The sequence below is a fragment of the Colius striatus genome, chromosome 6, assembly GCF_028858725.1.
Source record: "Colius striatus isolate bColStr4 chromosome 6, bColStr4.1.hap1, whole genome shotgun sequence".
NCBI classification, from domain to species: domain Eukaryota; kingdom Metazoa; phylum Chordata; class Aves; order Coliiformes; family Coliidae; genus Colius; species Colius striatus.
In genome coordinates, this window is record NC_084764.1 from 18,208,170 (window position 1) to 18,231,079 (window position 22,910).

General features: G+C 37.4%; 1 protein-coding gene across 6 annotated transcripts in view; it reads left to right on the forward strand.

Annotated features, from left to right (window-relative positions):
• Window positions 1–22,910, forward strand: part of AKAP6 (A-kinase anchoring protein 6) — a 237,037-nt gene that overhangs the window by 189,317 nt on the left and 24,810 nt on the right. For all 6 annotated transcript variants that reach the window (XM_061997543.1, XM_061997541.1, XM_061997547.1 and 3 more), the window contains one exon: window positions 19,939–20,154. In XM_061997543.1, the coding sequence (XP_061853527.1) occupies window positions 19,939–20,154 (216 nt within the window). The remainder of the gene's footprint in view (window positions 1–19,938; window positions 20,155–22,910) is intronic.

Consider the following 22,910-nt stretch of genomic DNA (forward strand, 5'->3'; position numbering starts at 1 on the left):
TTGCAATTGACTTAATGGATGTTGTGTGTTTTGTTCCATTCCCCAAAAGTACTGGGACAATTTAGGAAAGAAAGCTATTAAGTTTGCAGACAAATCTGGTAGAAACGTGCCATTTTCTTCTGTTCATAGCTATCACTTCTAAATAAACCCTCACCTGAATCATTATTACAAGTATCTTTACTCCACAAGTGATCTTTAACCAAAGAAAAAGGAAGGAGTAATAAGTAATTGTTGAGCTTTAGAGGTAAAGAGGTTTTTATCTTCCACTGATACGTCAGGGTGTCTAGGGCAACAATGCTCTTGAAGTGATGGGCAATTTACTTAATATTCACCTCAAAGGGCATGTTGGAAAAATTTCTAAACATTTTTTTTATACAAGCATTCAAGAAAACGACAGCAGAAAAATTAGTCTTCCCAGGTAGTTATTCCTTAACTCTTCCAATCATGAATATTAGTGAGAAGGTTGTATCAATGTAGATAAAGTCATTGGGGCTGCTTTCAGGTTCCTGAGCATGTCCGTTTGAATACAATTTTTAGTTTTCTTATGACTTTGTTTTCCCCCAATGATTTGTGGCCTTCTGCTAATGGGGAATAAATTTATGTGATTGTTTTTTCTGTAAGCAATGTTTAAAGATTGTGAAGGACCGTTGATCAACCTGCGCAACTTCACAGCAACAGATCTATGTTTTCCATGTGGAAAAGTATAGCATTTATTTAAGCACATAACTACAGATTTAAAAACCTAATGTCAAACAAAATTGATTTTAAGTATACATTTTTTTAATATATGGCCAAGACATGTGTGTGTATATATATATATGTATATATGAACAGAAATACCTTATCAACGTTACTTATGTATTTGGAATATGCACAATTCTCTCAAATGAAATATTTTAATATATATATGACATGAGCTCTAGAGATTTCAAACAAAATAGTACCACCCACCATGATGTAACCAGAGTATTTCATTCCTTGGTTGATTATCTATTAATTACATAAATAATACATTAATTATTTTCAAAATGGTAGCCATTACAGTATAAAAAATAATTACCTATCAAATATGGTGAGAGTACATCACTTTGTAATATATATTAAACCATCTTTGTCTCATTAAATCTGAAATCCACTATAAGTAAGTTTTTCATTCTTCACTGATCTCCTGGGGAAGTGTATAAAAGAGAAAATGGATATAATTAACAATACTGCAATGTATAATACATATATTTGAGAAAGAATAATAAGAACATTTTCAAAAACATTAGCTATGCCACTAGTAGTAAACCTGCTGGGGTTTAGTTTGACTTACTTTCCACGTAAGAGTTTAACCTTTTTATTGCTTTCACTGCGGTAAGTGAATCTTTGTTTCTTAATGGAAATTTATTGTGCTGCACCATCCTGATTATACACATAGCCACTGTACACAGTGAAACATTTTTAATAAAATAATCTCCACAATGCTGTTGATTTTCATTCCATAATGTTATATTTTAAATTACACTCATGCCTTAGGAAAAACAGTTATTTCATTTTTCAGGTGTTTTCCTTTCATTTTTCAATTGAAGGATGAATTGTGTATCGCTCACATGCAGTTGGGAACCAAGATGAGAACAATGTGGTGGGAGGAGGAGTTGTTGAATTTACTAGTAGGAAATTATTTTTACTTCTGTGTTTTCTTTTATAAAAAAATCATGCCAAATTAATGTTAATGTTCTTTTATTAAAGAAAGTGCTACTGGAATACTTTTCTTTTGAAATACTGCTGTGCAACAATAATACTTATCATTTCTATAGTCCTATCTAGTACATATTGTACAAACATTAAAGGACTAAGCCCCACTAAACCTTTAAGATAGTTATTATCCCCTTTTTAGAAATGAGGGAAATAAAAATGCATGGAGATAAGTGACTTTTTCAGATTCTCACAGAAAGTCAATGGCTGTGTTGTTAGGTTAGAACTCAGCGACCCTAATCTTTGACACTAACCACAAGGAAGCCTTTCGTACCTTCCTCTAAGTTACTTCTCAGTATATTCCATTTTCATATGTGATTAAAAGAGACTGCTTCCTTGTGTTTACCACTGTTTCTTGTTTATATTCAAAGTTCAAGTCCTACTGAGTATATTTGACTGATTATTTTTTCCATTATTATTAGCATATTTAGATATTAGAATTACTAGAAAATTATCAGTCAAGGTCATTATCCAGCATATGGAAGGTCCTTTGATCTTTGGTCCAATCTAAAGTGATGCTCACTGGCCATTTCACAGCAGCATTAAGTGAGTTTTGAAGTGTAACCTAACCTGAGCTTCTGTTGAAAAGAGGGAAAGGATGTATGCAAGTTGCCCAGCTGTAAAAAAGAAAGCAAGAGTGTCTTATGCCCTTTTTTTTCTTCTGTTGGAACACGAAAAACATGTGAATCTTGACTAAAAAAATCAAGAGATTGACTCAAAATTCATGAGATCTTTGTAGCTACGAACATATATTTATTTTATTTATTAATGCTTTTTATTTCTATTTGGCCTTCTGCATCATTTGAATTTGTGTTTTCTAGCTTTTCACTGAAACTATGAGGACCAGAAACATACTTTTAAAATGAAATACAAGATTCGCAGATAAACACATAATTCTAGCAGCTGAAAGACCTAATGTCATGAGACTAATAATTGGCACAACTGATTTCCTAACCTAATGATAGATGGCAACTTTGTGGGCCAGGAGAGATTTGGAGCAAGAAAGAATGAGGAACAATAATAAAATAATTCACATTATTTCATGAACGTTTAAGTAAATTTCATTTGAATAAGGTCTAGCTGGAAGTTTTTGTGCTTGTTAGCTTGTAAGTAGAAGTGTTCTGCCACATTTGCTTTTATGTGTTTATGACTTCAAAAAGCATGCTGTTTTCTCTGCAGAATGCCCTCCAAGAGACAGCAAGGGAGCCTAAATAATTAGTCATATATTTCTTTTAGTTGCAGTAAAACTTATGACTTTAAGTGTTAAGTGTAAAGAAATGACCTATCAACATCAAAATGCTAGTTATTATGGCTTTGAGTCACAGATCAGCTACTCAGGAACAAGCTTAGACTTGTGAGTACCTGTTATCTCAGAATCTCTTCTCAGTCATGTAGAACTGAGAAAGTTTCCGTTGGTAATTTATAAAGGATCCTGTTCTCCTTCCTCTCCAAAATTGGGGACTTGGTTAAAAGGATTATCCTGTTCAGAACTGGATTTTAGCAGAGATTTTCTGCTAAGTGGTGTTCTTTGGCAACAATAAAGTTGCATTTCATGTAGTTTTACGATCTGGGGTTTTTTAAAGCAATAATCCATGTGCTATATATATTTTGTCACACCTGTCTACTAAATCTGTATTTGTACCTTTAGAAAGAGAGACTCGTTTTTCAGCAGTATTGAAAGCTAGTGTTTCTCATTGACTTTAGTCAATGTATTCATTAAGTCAGATTGCTTATTTGTACCAAAAAATTTTGGAAATGTTTTCTCATTTAATATTTCTTAAAGTCAATGTTCTGTTGTATTCCATAGCTCATAGTATTTGTAGTTTTCAGTTTGCCTTGCAAATGGTGTAAATTATCTGATAATTTTAACTATTTCTAATCACTAGACTCACTCAGAAGTGTAAGTTTTTATCTTTCACCAAATTTGTGACCGAGCATACCAGATGATCATAGAATCGTGGAATGGTAGGGATTGGAAGGGACCTTTAGAGATTATCTAGTCCAACCCCTCTGCTCATGCAGGTCCACCTATATCAGGTGGCCTATCATGTTGCACAGGAATGTGTCCAGGTGGGTTTTGAAAACATGCAAAGGAGACTCCACACCCTCCCTGGGCAGCCTGTGCCAGGGCTCCCCCACCCTTACAGTAAAATAGGTTTTCTTGATGTTTAAATAAAACTTTTTGTGTTCCAGCTTCTTTCCATTACCTCTTGTCTTGTCACTAGATACAACAGAAAAAAGTGATGTCCCAACTTCCTGACATCCACTATTTACAAATTTGTAAATATTAATGAGATCCCCTCTCCACCTTCGGTCTCTTCTTCTCCAGACTAAACAGCCCCAGTTCCCGCAGCCTTTCCTCATATGAAAGATGTTCCATACCCCTGATCGTCTTGGTGGCCCTGTGCTGGGCTCTCTCCAGAAGTTCCCTGTTGCTCTTGAGCTGAGGAGCCCAGAACTGGACACAGTACTCCAGATGAGGCCTCACCAGGGCAGAGTAGAGAGGAAGAAGAACCTTCCTCGACCTGCTGGCCACACTCTTCTTGATGCATCCCAGCATACAATTGGCCTTCTTGGTCACAAGGGTACATTGCTGGCTCATGGCTAGTTTATTGTCAACCTGTCTCCAGCAGGTCAACCTCCAGCCTGTACTGGGGCATGGGGTTGTTATTCCCCCGATAGAGGAGTCTGCAGTTGTGTTCTGGTTTAGCAAGGAGCAGCTTTTGGCTTAGTAACAGGGGGAGCGGGTTGCAGTGAAGACCCAATAAAGAGTTTGCGGACTCTCCCCCGGCTCCTGGGTTCACATCCACCTCCGGCCCGGCTGGGCCAATCTGGCGCCTCTGCGATCACTAGTTAGGGACGGGAATTTGAAGTGCTGGCAGGAGGTGTAAGAGTGGTACAAGATGGAGGCGACCACGTGGACCCTTCAGCCAGAGAAGGAGGAAGGAAGGAGAAGCACTAGACCAGAGACTCCTCTGCAAGCTGTGGCGAGAATGCAAGCTGTGCCCCTGCAACCTATGGAGATCCGTGGCAGGACCGAGAGTTACCAGCAGCTCCATGTGAGTGAGCCCGGACAGGCGAGGGACTGTGTGGGGAGACGACCATGGCACAGGCCGTGCTGGAGAGCCTGCACGCCGCAGAGCAGCCCCACATGAGAGGCAGAGGAGCTGCAGCCTTTGGAATAAGTGCGCGTCGGAGCAGCCCGTGCAGGTCTGCCATGCGTGTGAGTTACCCCACAGACTTGCAGGGAGGACTGGCGTGGAGTTCACCCGTCCTGAGGAGGGACAAACGGCAGAAGCTATCGGGAACAGACTGACTGAAACCCCCACTGCCTGCCCCCCCGAACCGTTCAGGGGGGACAGGGTAAAAACACCGGGATCAGGGCTCTGAGCCCGGGAAGAGGGGAGGTGTGGCAAGAAGGTGTTCTTAAAAAAGCTGGTTGGACTCTTCATTGACTCTGTGTTGTTTCATTTTGGTTATATTTTGGGTTTTTGGGGGTATGTTTTAGTTGATGTTGCATTAAATTATTTTTCTGTTTTCTTCCCCAAACCGAGTAGCCTGGTCTGTTTTGTCCTGAACCTTAAGCGGCAATTAAGCTCTCCCTGCCCTTGAGCAATTCTCAGCCTCCTCGGTACTCGAGGCTAATCGTGGTCTTTGTTCCCTGATGGGCCTAAACCATGACAAGTTGTCATTGTTGAACCTCATTGTTGAACCTCATTGGGCAGAGAACCTCTCTGCCCAACTCTCAAGCTGGTCGAGATCCCACTGAATGGCAGCACAGCCTTCTGGGGAATCAGGCAGTCCTCCCAGTTTGGTGTCATCAGCCAACTTGCTGAGGGTACACTCTGTCCCCTCATCTAGATCACTGATGAAGATGTTGAACAAGACTGGCCCCAGAACCGATCCCTGTGGAACTCCACTGGCCACAGGCCTCCAACTCGATTCTGTGCCATTGATCACCACCCTCTGGGCTCTTTCATTCAGCCAGCTCTCAATCCACCTCACTGTCCACTCATCCAAGCCACACTGCCTGAGCTTTCTGATGAGGATGTTATGGGAGATAGTGTCTAAAGCCTTGCTGAAGTGAAGATGGATGACATCTGCTGCTTTCCCCTCATCTAGCCAGCCGGTTGTTCACTCATAGAAGATTATCGAGTTGGTCAAACAGGATTTCCCCTTGGTGAATCCATGTTGACTCTCCCTGATAACCATCTTTTCCTTTGTAGTGATGGGGTTGTCAGGAGGTTGGAGCATCCCTTTGTTCTGTTTTATCTAGCAACAGGACAAGGGGTAATGGGATGAAGACTTTACTGTAATGACCGAAGCAAAGAAGGCATTCAGTAGTTCAGCCTTCTCTGCATCCTGTCACCAGGCACCTTCTGTGTTCAGCAGCGGGCCTACATTCCCCCTCATCTTCCTTTTGCTGCTGATGTACCTGAAAAACCCCTTCTTATTTTCCTTTACTTTCCTGGCCAGGTTTAATTCTAGAAGGGTTTTAGCCTTCCTGGTTGCACCCCTGCATGCTCTGGCAAAGTTCCTATACTCTTCCCAAGAAATCAGGCCCTGTTTCCACCTCATAGATGTTTGCTTTCTCCCAGAGTTGTTCTAGCACTTCCATGGAGGCACCCTGTCTCCTTTTCCCACTTTTTTACTTGTGAGGATCTTGGTCTTAGAGGAAGTGGCGCTTCCAGATCTACCAGCTCTCTTGGGCACTTCTATGATCTAGGATCTTATCCCATGAGATCTCTCCAAGCAGGTCTTTGAAGAGACCAAAGTCGGCTCACCTGAAATCCAGGGTCACAATCCTGCTTGGTGCCCTGCTTCTTCTTACATACAATATCTTGAACTCTATCATCTTATAGTCACTGCAGCCATCTTCATTGGTTCCTCGACTACCTGTGACAGGAAGTTGTCATCAACATTCCGTAGGAACCTCTTGGACTGTGTGCTGGGTTGAGTGGCTTTTCAACCAACTGTCAGGGTGGTTGAAGTCCCCCAGGAGGACCAAGGATTTTGACTGTGAGGCAGCTCTCAGCTGTTTGTAGAAGGCCTCATCCACTTCCTCCTCCTGATTAGGTGGCCTGTAACAAACACCCACAACAGCTTCACCTACATTACCCTGTCCCTTAATTTTTACCCACAAACATTCAAACCACTCCTCATCCCCACCCAGGCAGAGCTCAATGCACACTAATTGTTCTCTCACATAGAGAGCAACTCCACCTCCCCACCTTGTTGGCTTGTCTTTCCTGAGCAATACATAGCCCTCCATGGCTGTGCTCCAGTCATTGCAGCTGTCCCACCACATCTCTGTGACCACAATGAGGTCATAGTCCCGCATCTGCACCCACATCTCCAGTTCCTCCTGTTTATTACCCAGGCTGCATGCATGGGTGTAGTGGCAACTCAGAGGCTTACTGAAACACATAGGTTTCCCTGGATGGATGCAAGAGGATCCTCCCTGATTTGATACTCCCTCAGGGCTGTCAGTCTTCTGCATCTCATCTTGATGTGTGGCTGAGGAGCACTCATCATTGCATTTATTGCCGTGCCCTATTTCCCAGTGAGATGGAATGGCTTATCCGTTGTCATTTCTCCCCTGCTGCCCTCTTGATCATGTTGGCCAGCCTATTTGCAAATATTCCAGTATTCCACCCTGCCCTTATCAAATTACAGTCATGAAAGAAGGTTTCATTGTATTGGTAATTAATAATCAATCAGCTAATCAGAACTTCTTATGATGCTTTTCATTTTAACTGAAAAGTTTGCATAAGAGTGAGCACTGCACATTTATAACCAATCCAGTTAAACACAATTCTGTCAAACAAAACACAAGTGAATTTGGGAGCATAGAAAATTATGGCCAAACTGAAATCAAAGAAAAGTATTAACTCTGAGTAAAGGTTTAGAGACTCAGAGATTGGATAAAAATTATGACTGTTCCTACAGGTGCCAGGAATCACTTTCACTACTGCATTTTGGACCCTTACCATTTTTTGGAATGAAGTTCCTGCCAGAGCTGCAATCAAAGAATTACAGAAATCCAATAAGCATGTAACAAAAGTATGCAAAATAGTTTCCAATAGAAAGTCCAAAATAAGTCAAGCAGGATTTAATCCTTTTTATACCTCTAAGATGACCAAAAGAAAAAAAAAAGTTGTTATAATTTTAATACATTTCTCAAAAAGAGTGTGACTTCAGAGCTTTTGAGAAATGAAGAAATGTTTATCAAATTGTTTGGACAAATTTAACAAATAGGAAGGCATACAGTATTAAATCTTATGAAAACCAGGTAGGAGTCAAAGGATACAAAGTCAAATGTAGCCTGATGCCACTTAAAACCATTCGAAACAAATTCAGACTGAATTTACATGACTCACATCCCATTTGGACTATGAAGCTTGAACTGTGAATTCTATGAGGTTTTATGCATTGTTAGTTAGTTTTTAATTAATCAAAATCTCAAAATTACTCATAAACACTGTTGGTTTGTCTAAAAGTGTTTTGCTCTGCAAGTGTTCCCGTTGCTGAGGGAAAGAAAGGGACATAGAATGTCTAGCTAGCAGGGATAATTAGATCTCATATGCTGCAGGGTTCCACAGGGATATCATAAAGTGTCACATGGATTCTAATTCAGCAGTGGCAATGGGCTTCTGGACTAAGGTGTGGGAAGTGAAGGATGGAGGTTACTGTAGTTACAGGAAGCACCCTGAGTTCAGCAGAGCCCTGATACGGCAATACACTGAATCCTTTGGTGAAGGAAAGAATATCCTAGTGGCTAGTTTTAAGCTATAAGTTCATATTTTTCTTCCTTCCTAGCTCTACTTTATGTACCATCCCCCTATTTTTGGTATACCAAGATGATTATGCAGAGAGCATAGCTGTATGGTAGAGATATGTTTAAACAGGCCAGCTTTAGATATCTACAGTGCAGAGATCTTGACTAAACTTCTTTTATAGTATTTTTGGGGGATAAAAGGTACTTTTGGAGATGCAATTTATCTGTCCTGCTTTAGGCATCTGGCTACAAAGGAGTTGTTCTGTACATCAGAATACATGCTTCTTTTTAACTAGTTCAGGCATCAAATTCTCTATTAGTTTAGCTGAAACCCACTGAAAGAATCATAAGGAAAGTCTGTAAGGCTTGAAAGACTTTAGGTTGTTCAGGCAACTGCAATCCCAGCTCAGAAAGATTACTGCTAGTATCTATGAGGTTCTACCTCCAAATAAGCTTTCTTATTTTCTAGAAACATTGACCTTCAATATCTCTCTCAGTCCTCCTGAATGTGCAATAGGGTGCTGATTTCAACTAATGTTTTCTTGTTAACTGGAGCTGGTGAGAAGGAGGCAATAGGACTCTTGGCCCTTTCTTTGTTACTGAACTGGGATGGTCTGTTATGAGTAGGCTTGTCGGACTTGAGATCTGACTCAGGCTAACACAGAAGACACCATATCTTACAGAGAGAGATGACTCAAACTGTCCTTTACAAAGTAAAACCTTCAATTTCATAGTGACAGACAAGTCATAGTTTCTTTCCCAAACCTTATTACATCTGCAGGCTTGGGCTATATTTCTGCACTCATTTGTGGCCTCTTGAAGAGTCAGATGTATAAATGAAATAATTGATTTGTCTTCTTTTGAGAGAACACTCTCAGTTCCATCACTTACTATAGTTGTTATCACTGAAGATACAAGTGATTTTCTTGTTTTGACCAACCTGTGACTCCTTGAAAATGTGACTACTTATTGTCCTGCGCTAACCATGAGGATTTACTTACTGCAAAACCAGAATCTTTCTCTTCTGTTACTATCAACCCGGAAAAGGAAAATCAGAAGAAAGTGAAATATGACAAAAGAAAAAGAAGTATTTCCCTTAAAACAAGCCAAGATTGACTTGCACTAATTTACAGTGAGAGTTGGTACTTTGGTTAGCCTGTAAGTTTTATTTCCTTTGTTACTCGTAATGTATAAAAAACAACTGCAGTATGGACTGGAAATATCATAGAATCATAGAATCATAGAATGTTAGGGATTGGAAGTGACCTTTAGAGACCATCTAATCAAACCCCCCTGCAGAAGCAGGTCAACCTAGATCAGGTCGCATAGAAACATGTCCAGGCAGGTCTTGAAGACCTCCAAGGAAGGAAACTGCACAACCCCTCTGGGCAGCCTGTGCCACTGCTCCTTCACCCTCACAGTGAAATAGTTTTTTCTTATATTTAAATGGAACGTTTTGTGTTCCAGCTTCATCCCATTACTCTTTGTCCTATTGCTAGATACATATATAATATATGAGAGTTAAAAAGAATTCACTCTACTGTCTCCATTAAGGTCCACTTTTTACTACTTCCTGTGATAAACAATTTATTTCATTATCTGTTACTGCCCCTTTGGACCCATAGCATTGCATTTTCAAGTGCAAATCTCTCCAATATGTATGAATTAATAATTGAATAGTGTTCTCTGGAGTCATTAAATCCTACTAACAAGATTTTTCTTTAATTAGTGGATCATTGACCTAGTAGATCATTGCCTAATTTTGATTTCAGTACTGGACATGTTTCCCAAGTTTCAGCTTTGCATGTAAGTTAATAGATCATAATCACAATAAGGATTAGTATTATAGAGTGTACCTTTGCTCACACTAAAAAGAATTTCATACTTCCAGGAAGCCCATTGATTTTAGTATAATTATTTGTAGGATAAAGTGTAGTTCAGTATGAGTAAGAATGTGAGTGTAAAAAGAACAGGCCTTCAGTGTGCATTCTGAAGTGTTATTGCAATCCTTATCAGGTATATTGTGTATCACAAGTATAAGATGTCAGTCAGGTATGGGATTTGCAGACTGGCAACATATTACTGAAGACATCAAAATGGCTTAGAATTATGTTTGCTGCATGAAGTCAATGGAAAAGAAAAAAAAAAAAAAGATATATGTGGATTCCTGTCCTTTGCAGGATGATTGCCTTACTGGCCTGTTAGTAAAATGTTGCATTTCTCCACATCAGAATAAAGCTGAAGGCCTGGCCTCTAATCTGATGGATTTTCTGTGCATTTTGCCAATGGCTGATGATGCAATAACATTTGTAATGCTTCAATCACCCTTCCCTGTATCACAGTGACACTTATTTTCATGTTTTGGGCAGAAAAAATGGAACCTGTTATGTTCTCTAGTCTAAGGTTTACTGAAGGAAAGAGAGCCTATTTCATGCCCTCTCTGCTTTCATCCTATCTAGTCTTCTCACTCCAATTCTGTTATCCAGGCAATGAAAGAATGGCAGTTGAGGGTGCAATAATATGTGTAACACTGGGACTCTAAGACCATCATACACAACAGTTACCTCTTCCAGACATTTGGCTTTTGACAGCCCTTAGCTTTTTGACTGTCATTCACAGTCTGGCTTGACCACATCACCTGAATTCGTCCTCACTTCTAGCATTTTTGTAGCTCTGGCACTATACACTGCATGTCAAAGTCACATTTTCCTTATTTATATGAGAGGCAAAATTAATATTAAACTAAAAATTAACGTATTTATATTAACATGTGCCAAAAAATTATTTATGCAAGTAAGATATTGAGGTAGGCTAATCTACTTCAGATATGAGTGAACGTACCTCATCACAGCCCTACCTGGCACTGGTTGATTCTGCTGCAAGTAACTTTTCTTGTTGGAAACATTTAGTTTTGTCTGGAGCTGAAACCAAAAAACCTAGTTGGTGTGTCTAATTATGATTAAAATATGGTAAAAGAATGAAATAATGTTTCCATGTTTTAATGACCTATCTGTTCTGAGAATGTGTTACTTTTTTGAAGTAAGATGAGAAATGTCATTTCTAGAAAACCCTGGTTGTTGTCCTTGTGCATATACAGATATCTATGAAAGCATATCTATATCTATGATATATTTTCCTCTGTTTAACCCTGAGCAGCTCAAGCTATACATTTTTGAATCCAAGCTAAATTTGCTTTGGTGACACCAAAAAAAGGCTAAAGGAAATATCTTTTTCCTTACTCATTAGATGTGTTTATTTTCACAGAATCACAGAATCTTAAGGGTTGAAAAGGACCTCAAAAGCTCATCTAGTCCAACCCCTCTGCCAGAGCACGATCATCTAGAGTAGGTCACACAGGAACTTTGCCTCTCCTATTATACTGCCTGTCCTGAAGTCTCCAGAAAATTTATCTAATTTATTTTATGGCAAAAAGAGAAACCCTATAAAATTGTGACACTTCTTTCAATATCTCTCCTTTTGATTTTTTTTTGCTGGAAAGGGAACTTCTGAAATTGAATGAAAAGAGGGTATGAGCCCAAGACATATATAAATACACACAGTGCCAAACTAGAAAAATTGATCCTCCTGCCATCACATCTGGCTTCTCTGTCTGAATGACTTGGCTTATGCCCTGGAACAAAGTTAACCCCAACTTTGTAGTGAGTAGTAAACAGCTTTAAAATATTTCAGTGTGAAAATGAATCTAATTATTCCTCTGTGTGAAATACAAGAAAAATAAGACTTTGGAAAGCTATGTAGTATTTCAGAAGGGAAGATGCATTTACAGTGCACATTATTTTTCTTTTATTTGTAAAAGTTACCTTCCTGTAATTGCACACTAGTTTAGAGCTAAGATAGGAGCATCTTAACAATAATGGGCACTTTTTTAACAAATTATTGCCAAAAGTGCATTCTTTATTCCAGGGAGACACTGTAATAGATACCATAGCTTTAGTAATGATACAAGCAATCTGTAAGCTATTATAGTTTCTTTTATAGTAACTTAATCTTCATATTGTTTTCTATGTCTGGAATTTTAATAGTGTTTTTAATTTATGAAGAGAAGTATATTATGTATGACTAGTTACAGGGGAATATGAGCTAAATAACAGACGATTGAACTATATTCTTACAAACAAATATTTTGAAGTACTTAAATGATCTTAAGGAATAGAACAATGAAATTAAAGAATGTCATACAGACACAATAGCAGCTTTTATACAATGAATCCAGAAGTATCTATTCTGTATAGTTACTGGGTATAAGGCATATATAGTGCTTCTAGAGAAAAATGGGAAAGAACATGGGTACTTTTAGAATGACACTTAAAAAGAAATACTTTATTTTAGATATATTTACCTAATTAATAAATTTATTTGCATTATTGATTGCAAATAAACACAAATTCCCATGTAATATTTTTATGCTAGTGAAGTGAATGAGTTAATGTAAGTACTTAATAGCATGTAGAATGCAAGTGCCTTTGTAGATTTTTTTAATCCACTGCAAAAAAACATTTTTTCTCATAAGTTCATGGCCATTTTTACAATGCATAGAAACAGACACTGTTCACAAGGAATATAATGAACTGTGCTCAGACTTGTAAGAGAGATATGGTAACACTTTGCTAAGCAGGGAGTTACAGAGAGATAGGATCAGAGCAGCAATTTAGTGGTTGTAATGCTATTAAAAGTAGTAGAGCTTTTAAATACAGAGAATCAGTTTGCTGTTTTGAAAGAAGTTGTATTCTACTCTAAACTGTCATTCTGTATTTCTGACTTGCAATTAGATGGTATTTCTGAAATATCAATCCTAGATTCTATTGTGACCATCATTGTAATAAAATGTGACAGCAAAGATATTATATCAATACTTATTCTGTAATTAGTATTAAAGATCTCTCAAGGATTAAGTACTACAGTTTTCCACTGAATGGTCTGGGAGCCTTGTGTCTTTAAAATCTTTTAATAAAGCCAAGACTGGTGACAACCACGAGAAAAATCTATGAACAAACCCGTTTGGAGAGAATAGTTTTGCTGTGTGTGATGTATGTTACATAAATGAGCTTATTAGGACTCTCATTTATTTTATTATTGGTGCCCAATTTAATAGAGGCATTTAAAAAACAATATTTCTGCCTGACTCCTTGAAATGAAGAAGATACATTGATATAATTGAGAGCAAATGATTGCATGTTGTGCCATTTAATCATGTCATTTTTCAATTGCTGTTTTTTGCACTTCACTGCATACTTATAGAATATTTAGCTTCAATATAGATTAAGTCCCACTGTGTGCAACTGAGTAGAGTTCCTATATTAGGTGACATTTTCTTTTAACCTTGAAATCAGCAAAAGCACACAGGTTTGGCAGTATTTTTCTAAAAGATGACAAGCCATCATTCATTTCCTGTCTTTGTCATTTAGCTTTTTATTTTGAGGAATTACTTTCTTACTAATATTTTTTGAGGAATTACTGGTTTTCTTTTTTATTCAGAAACACAAAATCTTATTTTCACCATGTGTCCTATAAGTAGAGAATTTGAAGTACAGGGATGCATCACTCCAACAAGGAAAGTTCCATCAGGCACTGCCATTTCATACAAAACATTGAAAACTACATTTTACCTGATGTTTGTGAGCATATTGTTTCCTGTTTTTTTCTTTATTGATGTATTAGTACTGTTAGCCATGCTACTTAAAAATCTTTTATTAGCACTTTTGAAAACTGAAGTGCTGCACTAGCCAAAAATCATATGTAAAATGGCAAAACACATTTTTTTAGCATTCCAGTTTGATTGTTGTACTCAGGAAGGTAGCTTCCATTCTCAGATTTTGCCTTAATTTCTGCATAGTGTTGTAATAAGTAACAGTTCCATCTTTATTTCATCTTCCATCAGGCAACAACTGATGCAATTGGAAGGGTGTCATACCCTTCCTCACATACCCACATCCTGTAACAAGGAGAAAGAGTAAACCTTTACCAGACCAAAGTCAGCCTTATGGTCATTCCATATTTATTTGCAGTCAAGTTTGTTTCATTTTCCTAAAAACACCCAGTTCCATACCCATACATGGAAACACAATGTAAGCCTAGAAATAGCACTGGTGTGAATATACCTTGGCATTTCTTCTGAAACTGAAAGCATAAAGAAAATCCGTCTGTGTGAAATACTACTAATCATCTTCCAACTATTTTCAAAACTCTGGGCATCTCTACCTGGACTATTATTATTTTTAATTGTAAAGTGAAAGCAAGAAAGATGGAAACAGATGAAAGAACTTTACATCCCATAAAAATGATTTCCCCAGACAATGTATAATAAATGATGCTCCAAAAATGATATCTCAACATTTAATGTGGTGATTATAATATGTGGATTATGTGGATTTAAGTGAATGAAACTAATCTTAAACTTACTTTTAAACTGTTTTTAAGCACAACTAGTCCCATTGAATTCACTTAATACTTTTAAATCATTAATATTAAACACCTGCTGAAGAACCTTGATGTAAAAGGTGCTTCAATAGCCAACTCACCTACCATGTTGTGTGAGAAAGCTGACTTCCCATCCATGTTCTTCAGTTGAGCAGAGCAGGTACTGTGGCACAGTTCAACTGCTGGTACACCGCAGAAAAACTGAGGGGTAGAGAAGAGTTGGGGCCTGAGAGGCTTTAATATTCCTCAACTTCCCATCTTACTATGCCTCCCATATGGTCTGGCAATGCCTAAAGCTGCATACGTGTTTCTGGTCATATGCCATTCACTTAGGAACCACACAGCTATGCAGAGCATCTTCTGTTCAGATCGTGGCCACTTCCATCCCCATAGACAGAGCCATTAGCCAATGGCTTAGAAAGAGTGTTTGATGTCATTCGACTCAGTAGAGGCTTTTCCAGATGATTTAAGGCATGGTATTAACAAGCTGTGAAAGTAGTTTCAGCTAGCTATTCTTAGCGATGGGGGTAATAACTTCAAAGCACTGAACATAGGAGTAGGCAGAGGGAAGAAAAATCCTCCCAAGATTCTAGCAGCATGGTCAGGAATCCTCACGATGGGAAACCATGACTGGTAGTAACATTATAATGAATAACACCTCAGTGTTATCAGAGTATCTTTTGTAAAGCAAAGGACTCAGACACAGTGTCAAGTTCATACACAGCAGCTGCAGTTACCTTGTATGCTCTTAGCTTGCAACAAAAAAAAAAAAAAAAAAAAAAAAAAAAGCCAAATACGTAAATTGAAGTCTCACTACAAATGATTTAAGTGAATGTGTTTCTCCCCCATTTGCAAAGGTTTAGATTGTATTTACAGTTACTACAGCTCAACGGACATATGATAATGTGAGAACCCACAGTTGAAAGTGTCTGATCTCTTAATCTATACTTCAGGAAATCTTCTACTCACACAGAAGACTAAGTGGGCCTAAGTGATGCTCCTCAGATAATTTCCTTATTTTCTGAATTGTCAGGTATCCAGCAGCTTACTATAGCAGCTGTAGACCATCAGGCCTCAGTGGAGATACTCAAGATCCTCATCATCTTTCTTTCCTTATTTGTTTGTTGAGGGTCTTTTTATTAATCAGAAGTTATAGCTGTTAATTTACAATGCAAAATACCTTGCAAATAGTTAAAGTAACTATGGTCTTGGAAGTATACTTTTCAGGTACAATTGCCATATGGACAGGTGTTTATACAAGCATTCAGTTTTAACAGTAGCAGAACACGGATGGATATACAACACTGTGGGATGCCATGCTATAGAATAGAGGCAATTGTTGTGTCTCTTGAGGACACTGTACACCAGACCCTAATAACGCTTAAATTTGTTATTGCTAGTGCTATAGAATAGGTTTAAAGGTGTTTTTACATGATTAAGTTCTCTGGTTTTTAAAGTACTGTTACTACAGCCAACACTTTCAACACAGTTAGATACAAGCACTTCATTCTTCTCCTATTTAACGTTAACCATAATATCATGTAATAAAATGAAAACAAAAGTGCCATAGGCCTAATTGTACTGTCACAGCCATGTAAATCAGAAATAGCTTCAGTAAAGCTACTGTTATTATGGTGGTGTAAAATTGATGTAAATTAGAAATTACTTGGATGCCATAGCTCTGCTTTCAGATAACACAATGTAAAGGCCTCACTTAAACTCCCATGTAATGGCCTATGAATAAAATCCTCCTTACCTCATCATATTATATGGTATTGTATCAAAAAAGAACAATGTTTATAAGGGATGACATGATCAGATATATCAAAGTAAGTTAATGTTACAGGGCAGATTCTGAGCTATATTGACTTTCACAGAATCATAGAATGTTAGGGATTGAAAAAGACCCTCAGAGATCATCTAGTCCAACTTCTTTGCAGAAGCAGGTCAACCTAGATCAGGTCACATAGGAACATGTTCAGGCAGGTCTTGAAGACCTCCAAGGAAGGAGACTCTACAACCCCTCTGGGCAGCCTGTGCCAGGGCTCCATCACCATCACAGTGAAAGAGTTTTTTCTTATATTTAAATAGAACATTTTGTGTTCCAGCTTCATCCCATTACCCCTTGTCCTGTTGCTAGATACTATAGAAAAAAGGGATGTCCCAACCTCCTGACACCCACCATTTAGATATTTGTAAATATTAATAAGATCCCTCCTTAATCTTCTCTTTTCTAGACTAAACAGCCCCAGTTCCCGCAGCCTTTCCTTGTATGAAAGATGTTCCAGTCCCCCAATCATCTTCAACTTTAACAAAGTTAACACAGATCTACATTGATGTGGCTACTGTCAGTGTGTAACTGACCATCGTTTCCATAAAACTGAATTGCTTAAACGTTATTAAATGTAAAACAAGAATCCTCTCTTCATCTTTAGGTACATCTCTTGGTTTGGGATGGGTTGGGTTTTTCAGATGTGATGTTAGGCTAATGAACAGCATCAGAAAGGAAATGTGCTAGACATGGTGGTTACATTGTGAACTGTGAAGGAAGCTAGTAATGAACTCTAGGAAAATAAAAAAGGGCAAGTTCAAGAAATGTAAGTGAAAATGCAGCTCTGATATAAATTGAATAATAAAATTCCTAGTAATATTTTGCCATAAATAGTGGTTTGGGAATTTGTCATTCACCTTATTTAAAATTCAGAAATATTAAAGGTACATAGTTCTCTCATTATAAAAGTAATAGAATTCTAGCTATTACAGAGTTAGAGTAATTTAAATAGCTATAGAATGCATTATATCAATAAGTGGAACATCTGTATGAAATGTCCACCTGCTAATACACTACTTAGTGTACTTTGCAATGAAATGTACTTAATCATTTTAAGATGTTTTCTAATGAAGCCTTATCGGGATTAACATTTTGAACACAAATACTTTTAGGCATTAAAACTTCTGCTCTAAATGAGATTGCATTGTCTTGTTTACCCTTGTTGATTAATAAGCAATCTGTTAACTGTTAGAATGGCTCAATTGTGCCAGTGAAAGTAAATTAGTAATTCAGCTATGTTTGTGGATTTAATCATCATTTCTCTCAAAGGCTTTGAATAGGCAAAGAAAAGATATATTTTTAGATGCATATACCAATATTTTACTTCAAACTTTCGGCTTAATATTATTGATCAAGCACTTGCTTCTAACAGAAAAGTACTCCTTTGAGGTACAACATTTTTAAATTCCAATTTTTAAGGAAAAAAAACCATAAGAAAATCTGGAACTTGAATTAAATTCCTATAGCATCTTATTGTTTTGCTAATAAAATTAAAGAGGGCAGGTCCTGATTTTTTGCTAGTTTATACTTGTGAACAATGAGAGATGTTGTGGCTTTCTTTTAGATTGCCTATTATGATTAACTGTAAGCTTAAAGGCAAACACGCTGTCTTCAAAAAAGATGATAGTTCAGATTCTCTCATGGGGTCATGCACTTTCACCTGTGGCACCTCACAGAGAGAAACAGATGTTGGCAAGTTACAATTTAAATTATATAGAAAGCTCCCACGTATTCTTGTTAAATTCAGGAGTAACACAGACCTATGATAACAGTTGAATACTGGAACAAAAGGATAGGGTCTCAGAAGCTGGGCTGAAACATTCATCCTCAAATGTGTTTCTGCCTTCCGTACTCCAATTTCATTGATATTATTATTATTTAGGGCTACAAAGGTGATTAGGGGGCTGACATATCTCTCTCATGAAGAAAAGCTGAGAGACCTGGGGCTGTTTAGAGAAGACTGAGAGGGGACCTTATCAGTGCTTAAAAATACCTAAAGAGTGGGTATCAAGAGAATGGGGCCAGTCTTTTTTTTTTCTGTAGGGTGCTGTGACAGGACAAGAGATAACAGGCACAAACTGGAACATGAAGTCCCAGTTGAATGCAGGGGTAAACTTCTTTGCTGTGAGGCTGAGGTAGCCCTGGCCCAGGCTGCCCGGGGAGCTTGTGGAGTCTCCTCTGGAGGCTTTCAAACACACCTGGATGTGTTCCTGTTCAACCCCTACCATTCTGTGAAAACACATTATGAATTCATAAAATCCTATTTTGATGTTGACTGACTGAAGAGTGTGATTGTGGATAAAACTATGCTCAAAAGCACCCTATGCCATTAACTGCTTCTGAGTGGTAGATGTCTCTTTAGTTTTGGCATGTAGAATGCCTTATTTATACTGCTGTTCAATGAGATTCTTAGCATAGTGACTTGGGCTTCTGGCACAGAGCCAACATATTGTCTCTCGTCAATATTCAGCAACATCAGGGTTTAGCAATTGTCTCCCATCAAGCAGTAGTTCAAGTTAGACTGCATTCTTGGTAGCAATGAAATCACTATGGTGAAGTAAATGCAGTGAATTACTCATCTTTAGGTATAGAGTTATCACAGTATTCCTACATTTACTTGAATATGGAATTACCTTGGAAATATTTTATGATAAAAAACATCTGAAAAGAATTTTATGCTGAATTTTCTCCTTCCTTAAAGTTTCTCTTCTGACAGGGTACATATGACCCATAATTTGTATTGTTTTTTCTAAAAATATATATATTCTCATTGTATGACCACAATTTTTTCCTGAAGAGTTTCTGAAGCTGATTACTGTCAGAGTAACTCATTTCAGATGTGTCACAGTTGAATGAAAAAACCCAAAGAATAAACCAGTCTACACTATAAAGCTTTCAACATTATTGAGACAGTTAGCTATGTATGGCATTTGTTTGAAGAAGACTGAAAGTAATTTTACTCCTTCTGTGCTATTAAGGCTGTGTTTATCTGAAAATAAAACACTAAGCTTTGACACTATATATGGGAATTTATGGAGGAGCTGAAAAAACTATTTTAAGATAGAGACTGAGCACTATTAAATATCAGATAATAGTTAATATTTTAGTTTGCAAAGTATTCCACACTGACATCTGTTGTTTGTCTACCCTGCAGTCTCTATGCTGTGAGATCAAACAGAGACGTCGTGGGGTAGCCTCTGTGCTGCGATTGTGCCAGCACCTCCTGGATGACCAGGAGACCTGCAACCTAAATGCAGATCACCAGTCCATGCAGTTGATAATCGTAAACCTTGAGAGGAGATGGGAAGCCATTGTCATGCAAACTGTCCAGTGGCAAACAAGGCTACAGAAGAGATTGGAAGAAGACTTGGTGAGTGATACTTGCTTTAAAAAGATGTCATGTGGTTTTATTCTTTATGAGAGACCCTTTTTTCAGTGCAAGATGAACACATTCATCTTAGAATGAAGATGCTATTTGTAGTCTTTACTGCCAACAAGCAAAGCTTTAGTTTTTCACAAAGCATCACATTCTGTAGACAAAACTGATTAATAAGATAAACCCACGTGTTTTGTTTGTTGGATATTTAGTCTCGTCAAATTGTAGTGAAAACAATCTTCTCTTGTTGCCAGGTTGTTCAGTACCTAAAAAAACTGGGCCCAGAGACATTTTTTACTGATTGTAAAATATCTTTCAGAAAAAGTATTTTCTGTATAAGTAAGACTGGTTTTAATTAGCATCCCAGCAGTAGACATGTATTTCACACAGAATGCACTGGGTACATGATTACTATACAATTCTATGTTATTTGAATATAAGTAAAATGCATTAATTTGCTTTTATCTCAGGGAAATGATTCCTAAGAGGCAAAATAGCACTTTGCTTAAACCATCCATTAAGTGGTATAAATTATACAGGTTTTCTACAGCGTAAAACTGTATTACAAAGCAGTAGCTACATTTAAACAACAAACCATAGGGGGAACAAAATAATCCCTACTGTAACACCATTGACTGTAATGGATGAATTGCCTCAGCATGTTTTGTGCTACTATCATAATGGTGAAATCTGCATACTGCTGCTACATTGATAACCCTAAGTAATGCATATACTGAAGAGTCTTGATGTGATTTGAGAGCAAGTGACCTATATTTTATATAATTTTTTCAAGTTTATATCAAGCAAATAGAGGAAAAATGCTTGATATTTTCTTGATTCCTAACAATTATCTGACTAACAGTGAAATACTACTTTTGACTTCTTTTTCTTAAAGTTCCTTTACAAAGATAACAGAAGCTGTAATTCTCTTGTTCAGTTATGGTAGTGTAGCATGAAGATATACAAGACATTATTCAGAAACACTAGCAGTGTGAAAATACAATTAGTCTAAATGGACCAAGAAATGGTGAGTTAGTGAGGAGGTTGCTGTGGACGAGTGAACTGTTGAAGGAATTAATAATTATCTGTTGCCTGCTTGTCATTATCAAATATGAAAAAGGAGGAGTGATCCTCTGCCTGTTTGGTTTATTGGCTTCTTTGCTTCAGATGTTGAGATTGCAATGAATCTTGAGGAGGGAACATTTTTTAATAGACTTTCAGGACAAATCAAAAGGGAGTATCTCTGTATGAGGTAACATGGAAGGAAGACATCATTGAAGACATGATGGAATGTCAACATTGTTTTTATAAGTATAGGAGTAGTCAACAGACAATGTAAGTCAGGTGATAGTGTAGATAGTTTAGAAGAGTCAGTTAAGCCTTCAAAAATTTTATCTGCTTGGAAGAAGTATAAAAATTATGAAGCTACATGTGACTGTACAAGGTTACATATAAAAGATTGCTTTTCAGCATTTCCATATACATCTGTGTGCAAAGAGGGAAGTATCAACTAAAGAGAAATGTTATTGGAAAAAATCAAGGAGAACAACTAAGAGCTTTTACTATATACCAGCAGAAAAAGGTCAAAACTTAATGTTGCTAAAATTCTTTTCATAAAGCTAGTGAGAGCTGTAGATGTCATATCTATGTAGATTACCAGAAGGAGGGCAGTCATGCTGACAGGGCATGAAACAAAGAAGAGATCTGCGTAGGACAGAGCAAGAATTCCATTTTGTCTGTGCTTAGTTTATGTTAATGGACACTAAGAAGGAGCTACTTAAAAGCTAGGCAGAAGAGCAGGATTAGATGCAAAGGAGCTTACTTGTGCCTTCAGTCCAGAGATCGGAACTGCAGGTATCTGACTGTATATTATAATCTAAAAAGGAGAAAGGGAAGTGAGTAAGGAAAAAGGCTTGTTCAAATGTAGTGTAAAGCAGAAGATCAAGGAAGATCAATTAGCAAAAACCCATAGAGGAGATAGAAAAACAATCTAGAGAGCAGTAATTTGTTGAGAATTTGACCAAGTCTAGTCAAAAGTAAAACAGAAGCTGGTAAAATAAAGATCATGAGAAAATGTTAGACAAATATCAGTGGAATTAAAGGAAGAAACAGAATTAATGAGCATCCAGAATGAAGCTAAATAGAACATGGAGGTAAGAGTTTTAAACAATACATGTACATTTAAATGAAAAGAAAGTCAAGAAGTAAAAGAAGAAAAATGCCATGTCAACGATGGCAGAGAGACAACATTCTTGGGTTTTGGTAGTAATGAATCTGGGAAAGCAAGAAATGAGAACAGAAGTAAGAGAGGTCAGCAGTGAAATAGGCTGGGCAACTGAACGGTTTAGAAAATAAATACGAGACTGAAGAATAGAAAAGATTGATAAAGAAAATATTCTTGTCAACCTTTTTAATTATCTGGAGAATGCTGGTTATAGTTTTGTGATAGTTCCATCTTCTGAATATATTTAGTTGTATTATTAATATATTAAATCAATAGCTCTAGTAAACTGTTGTTTAGTGGTACACGAAATGTTTAATGACCTGCCCAGGAGCAGGAAAAACTGTTGAGCTTTGGAGCTTTGAAAACAGATGTGTGAAGGCAGCAACCAGACCAAAAAATAGTTCTCAGAATCCTGAATTTTAGTTGCTGGAAGCTGAGTATCTGTTGGATATTTAACTTCCCAGGAGAGATTCCACTGTATTTATACTATGTTTCTCTAAAAGGTAAAGAACCACAAAGATGATGA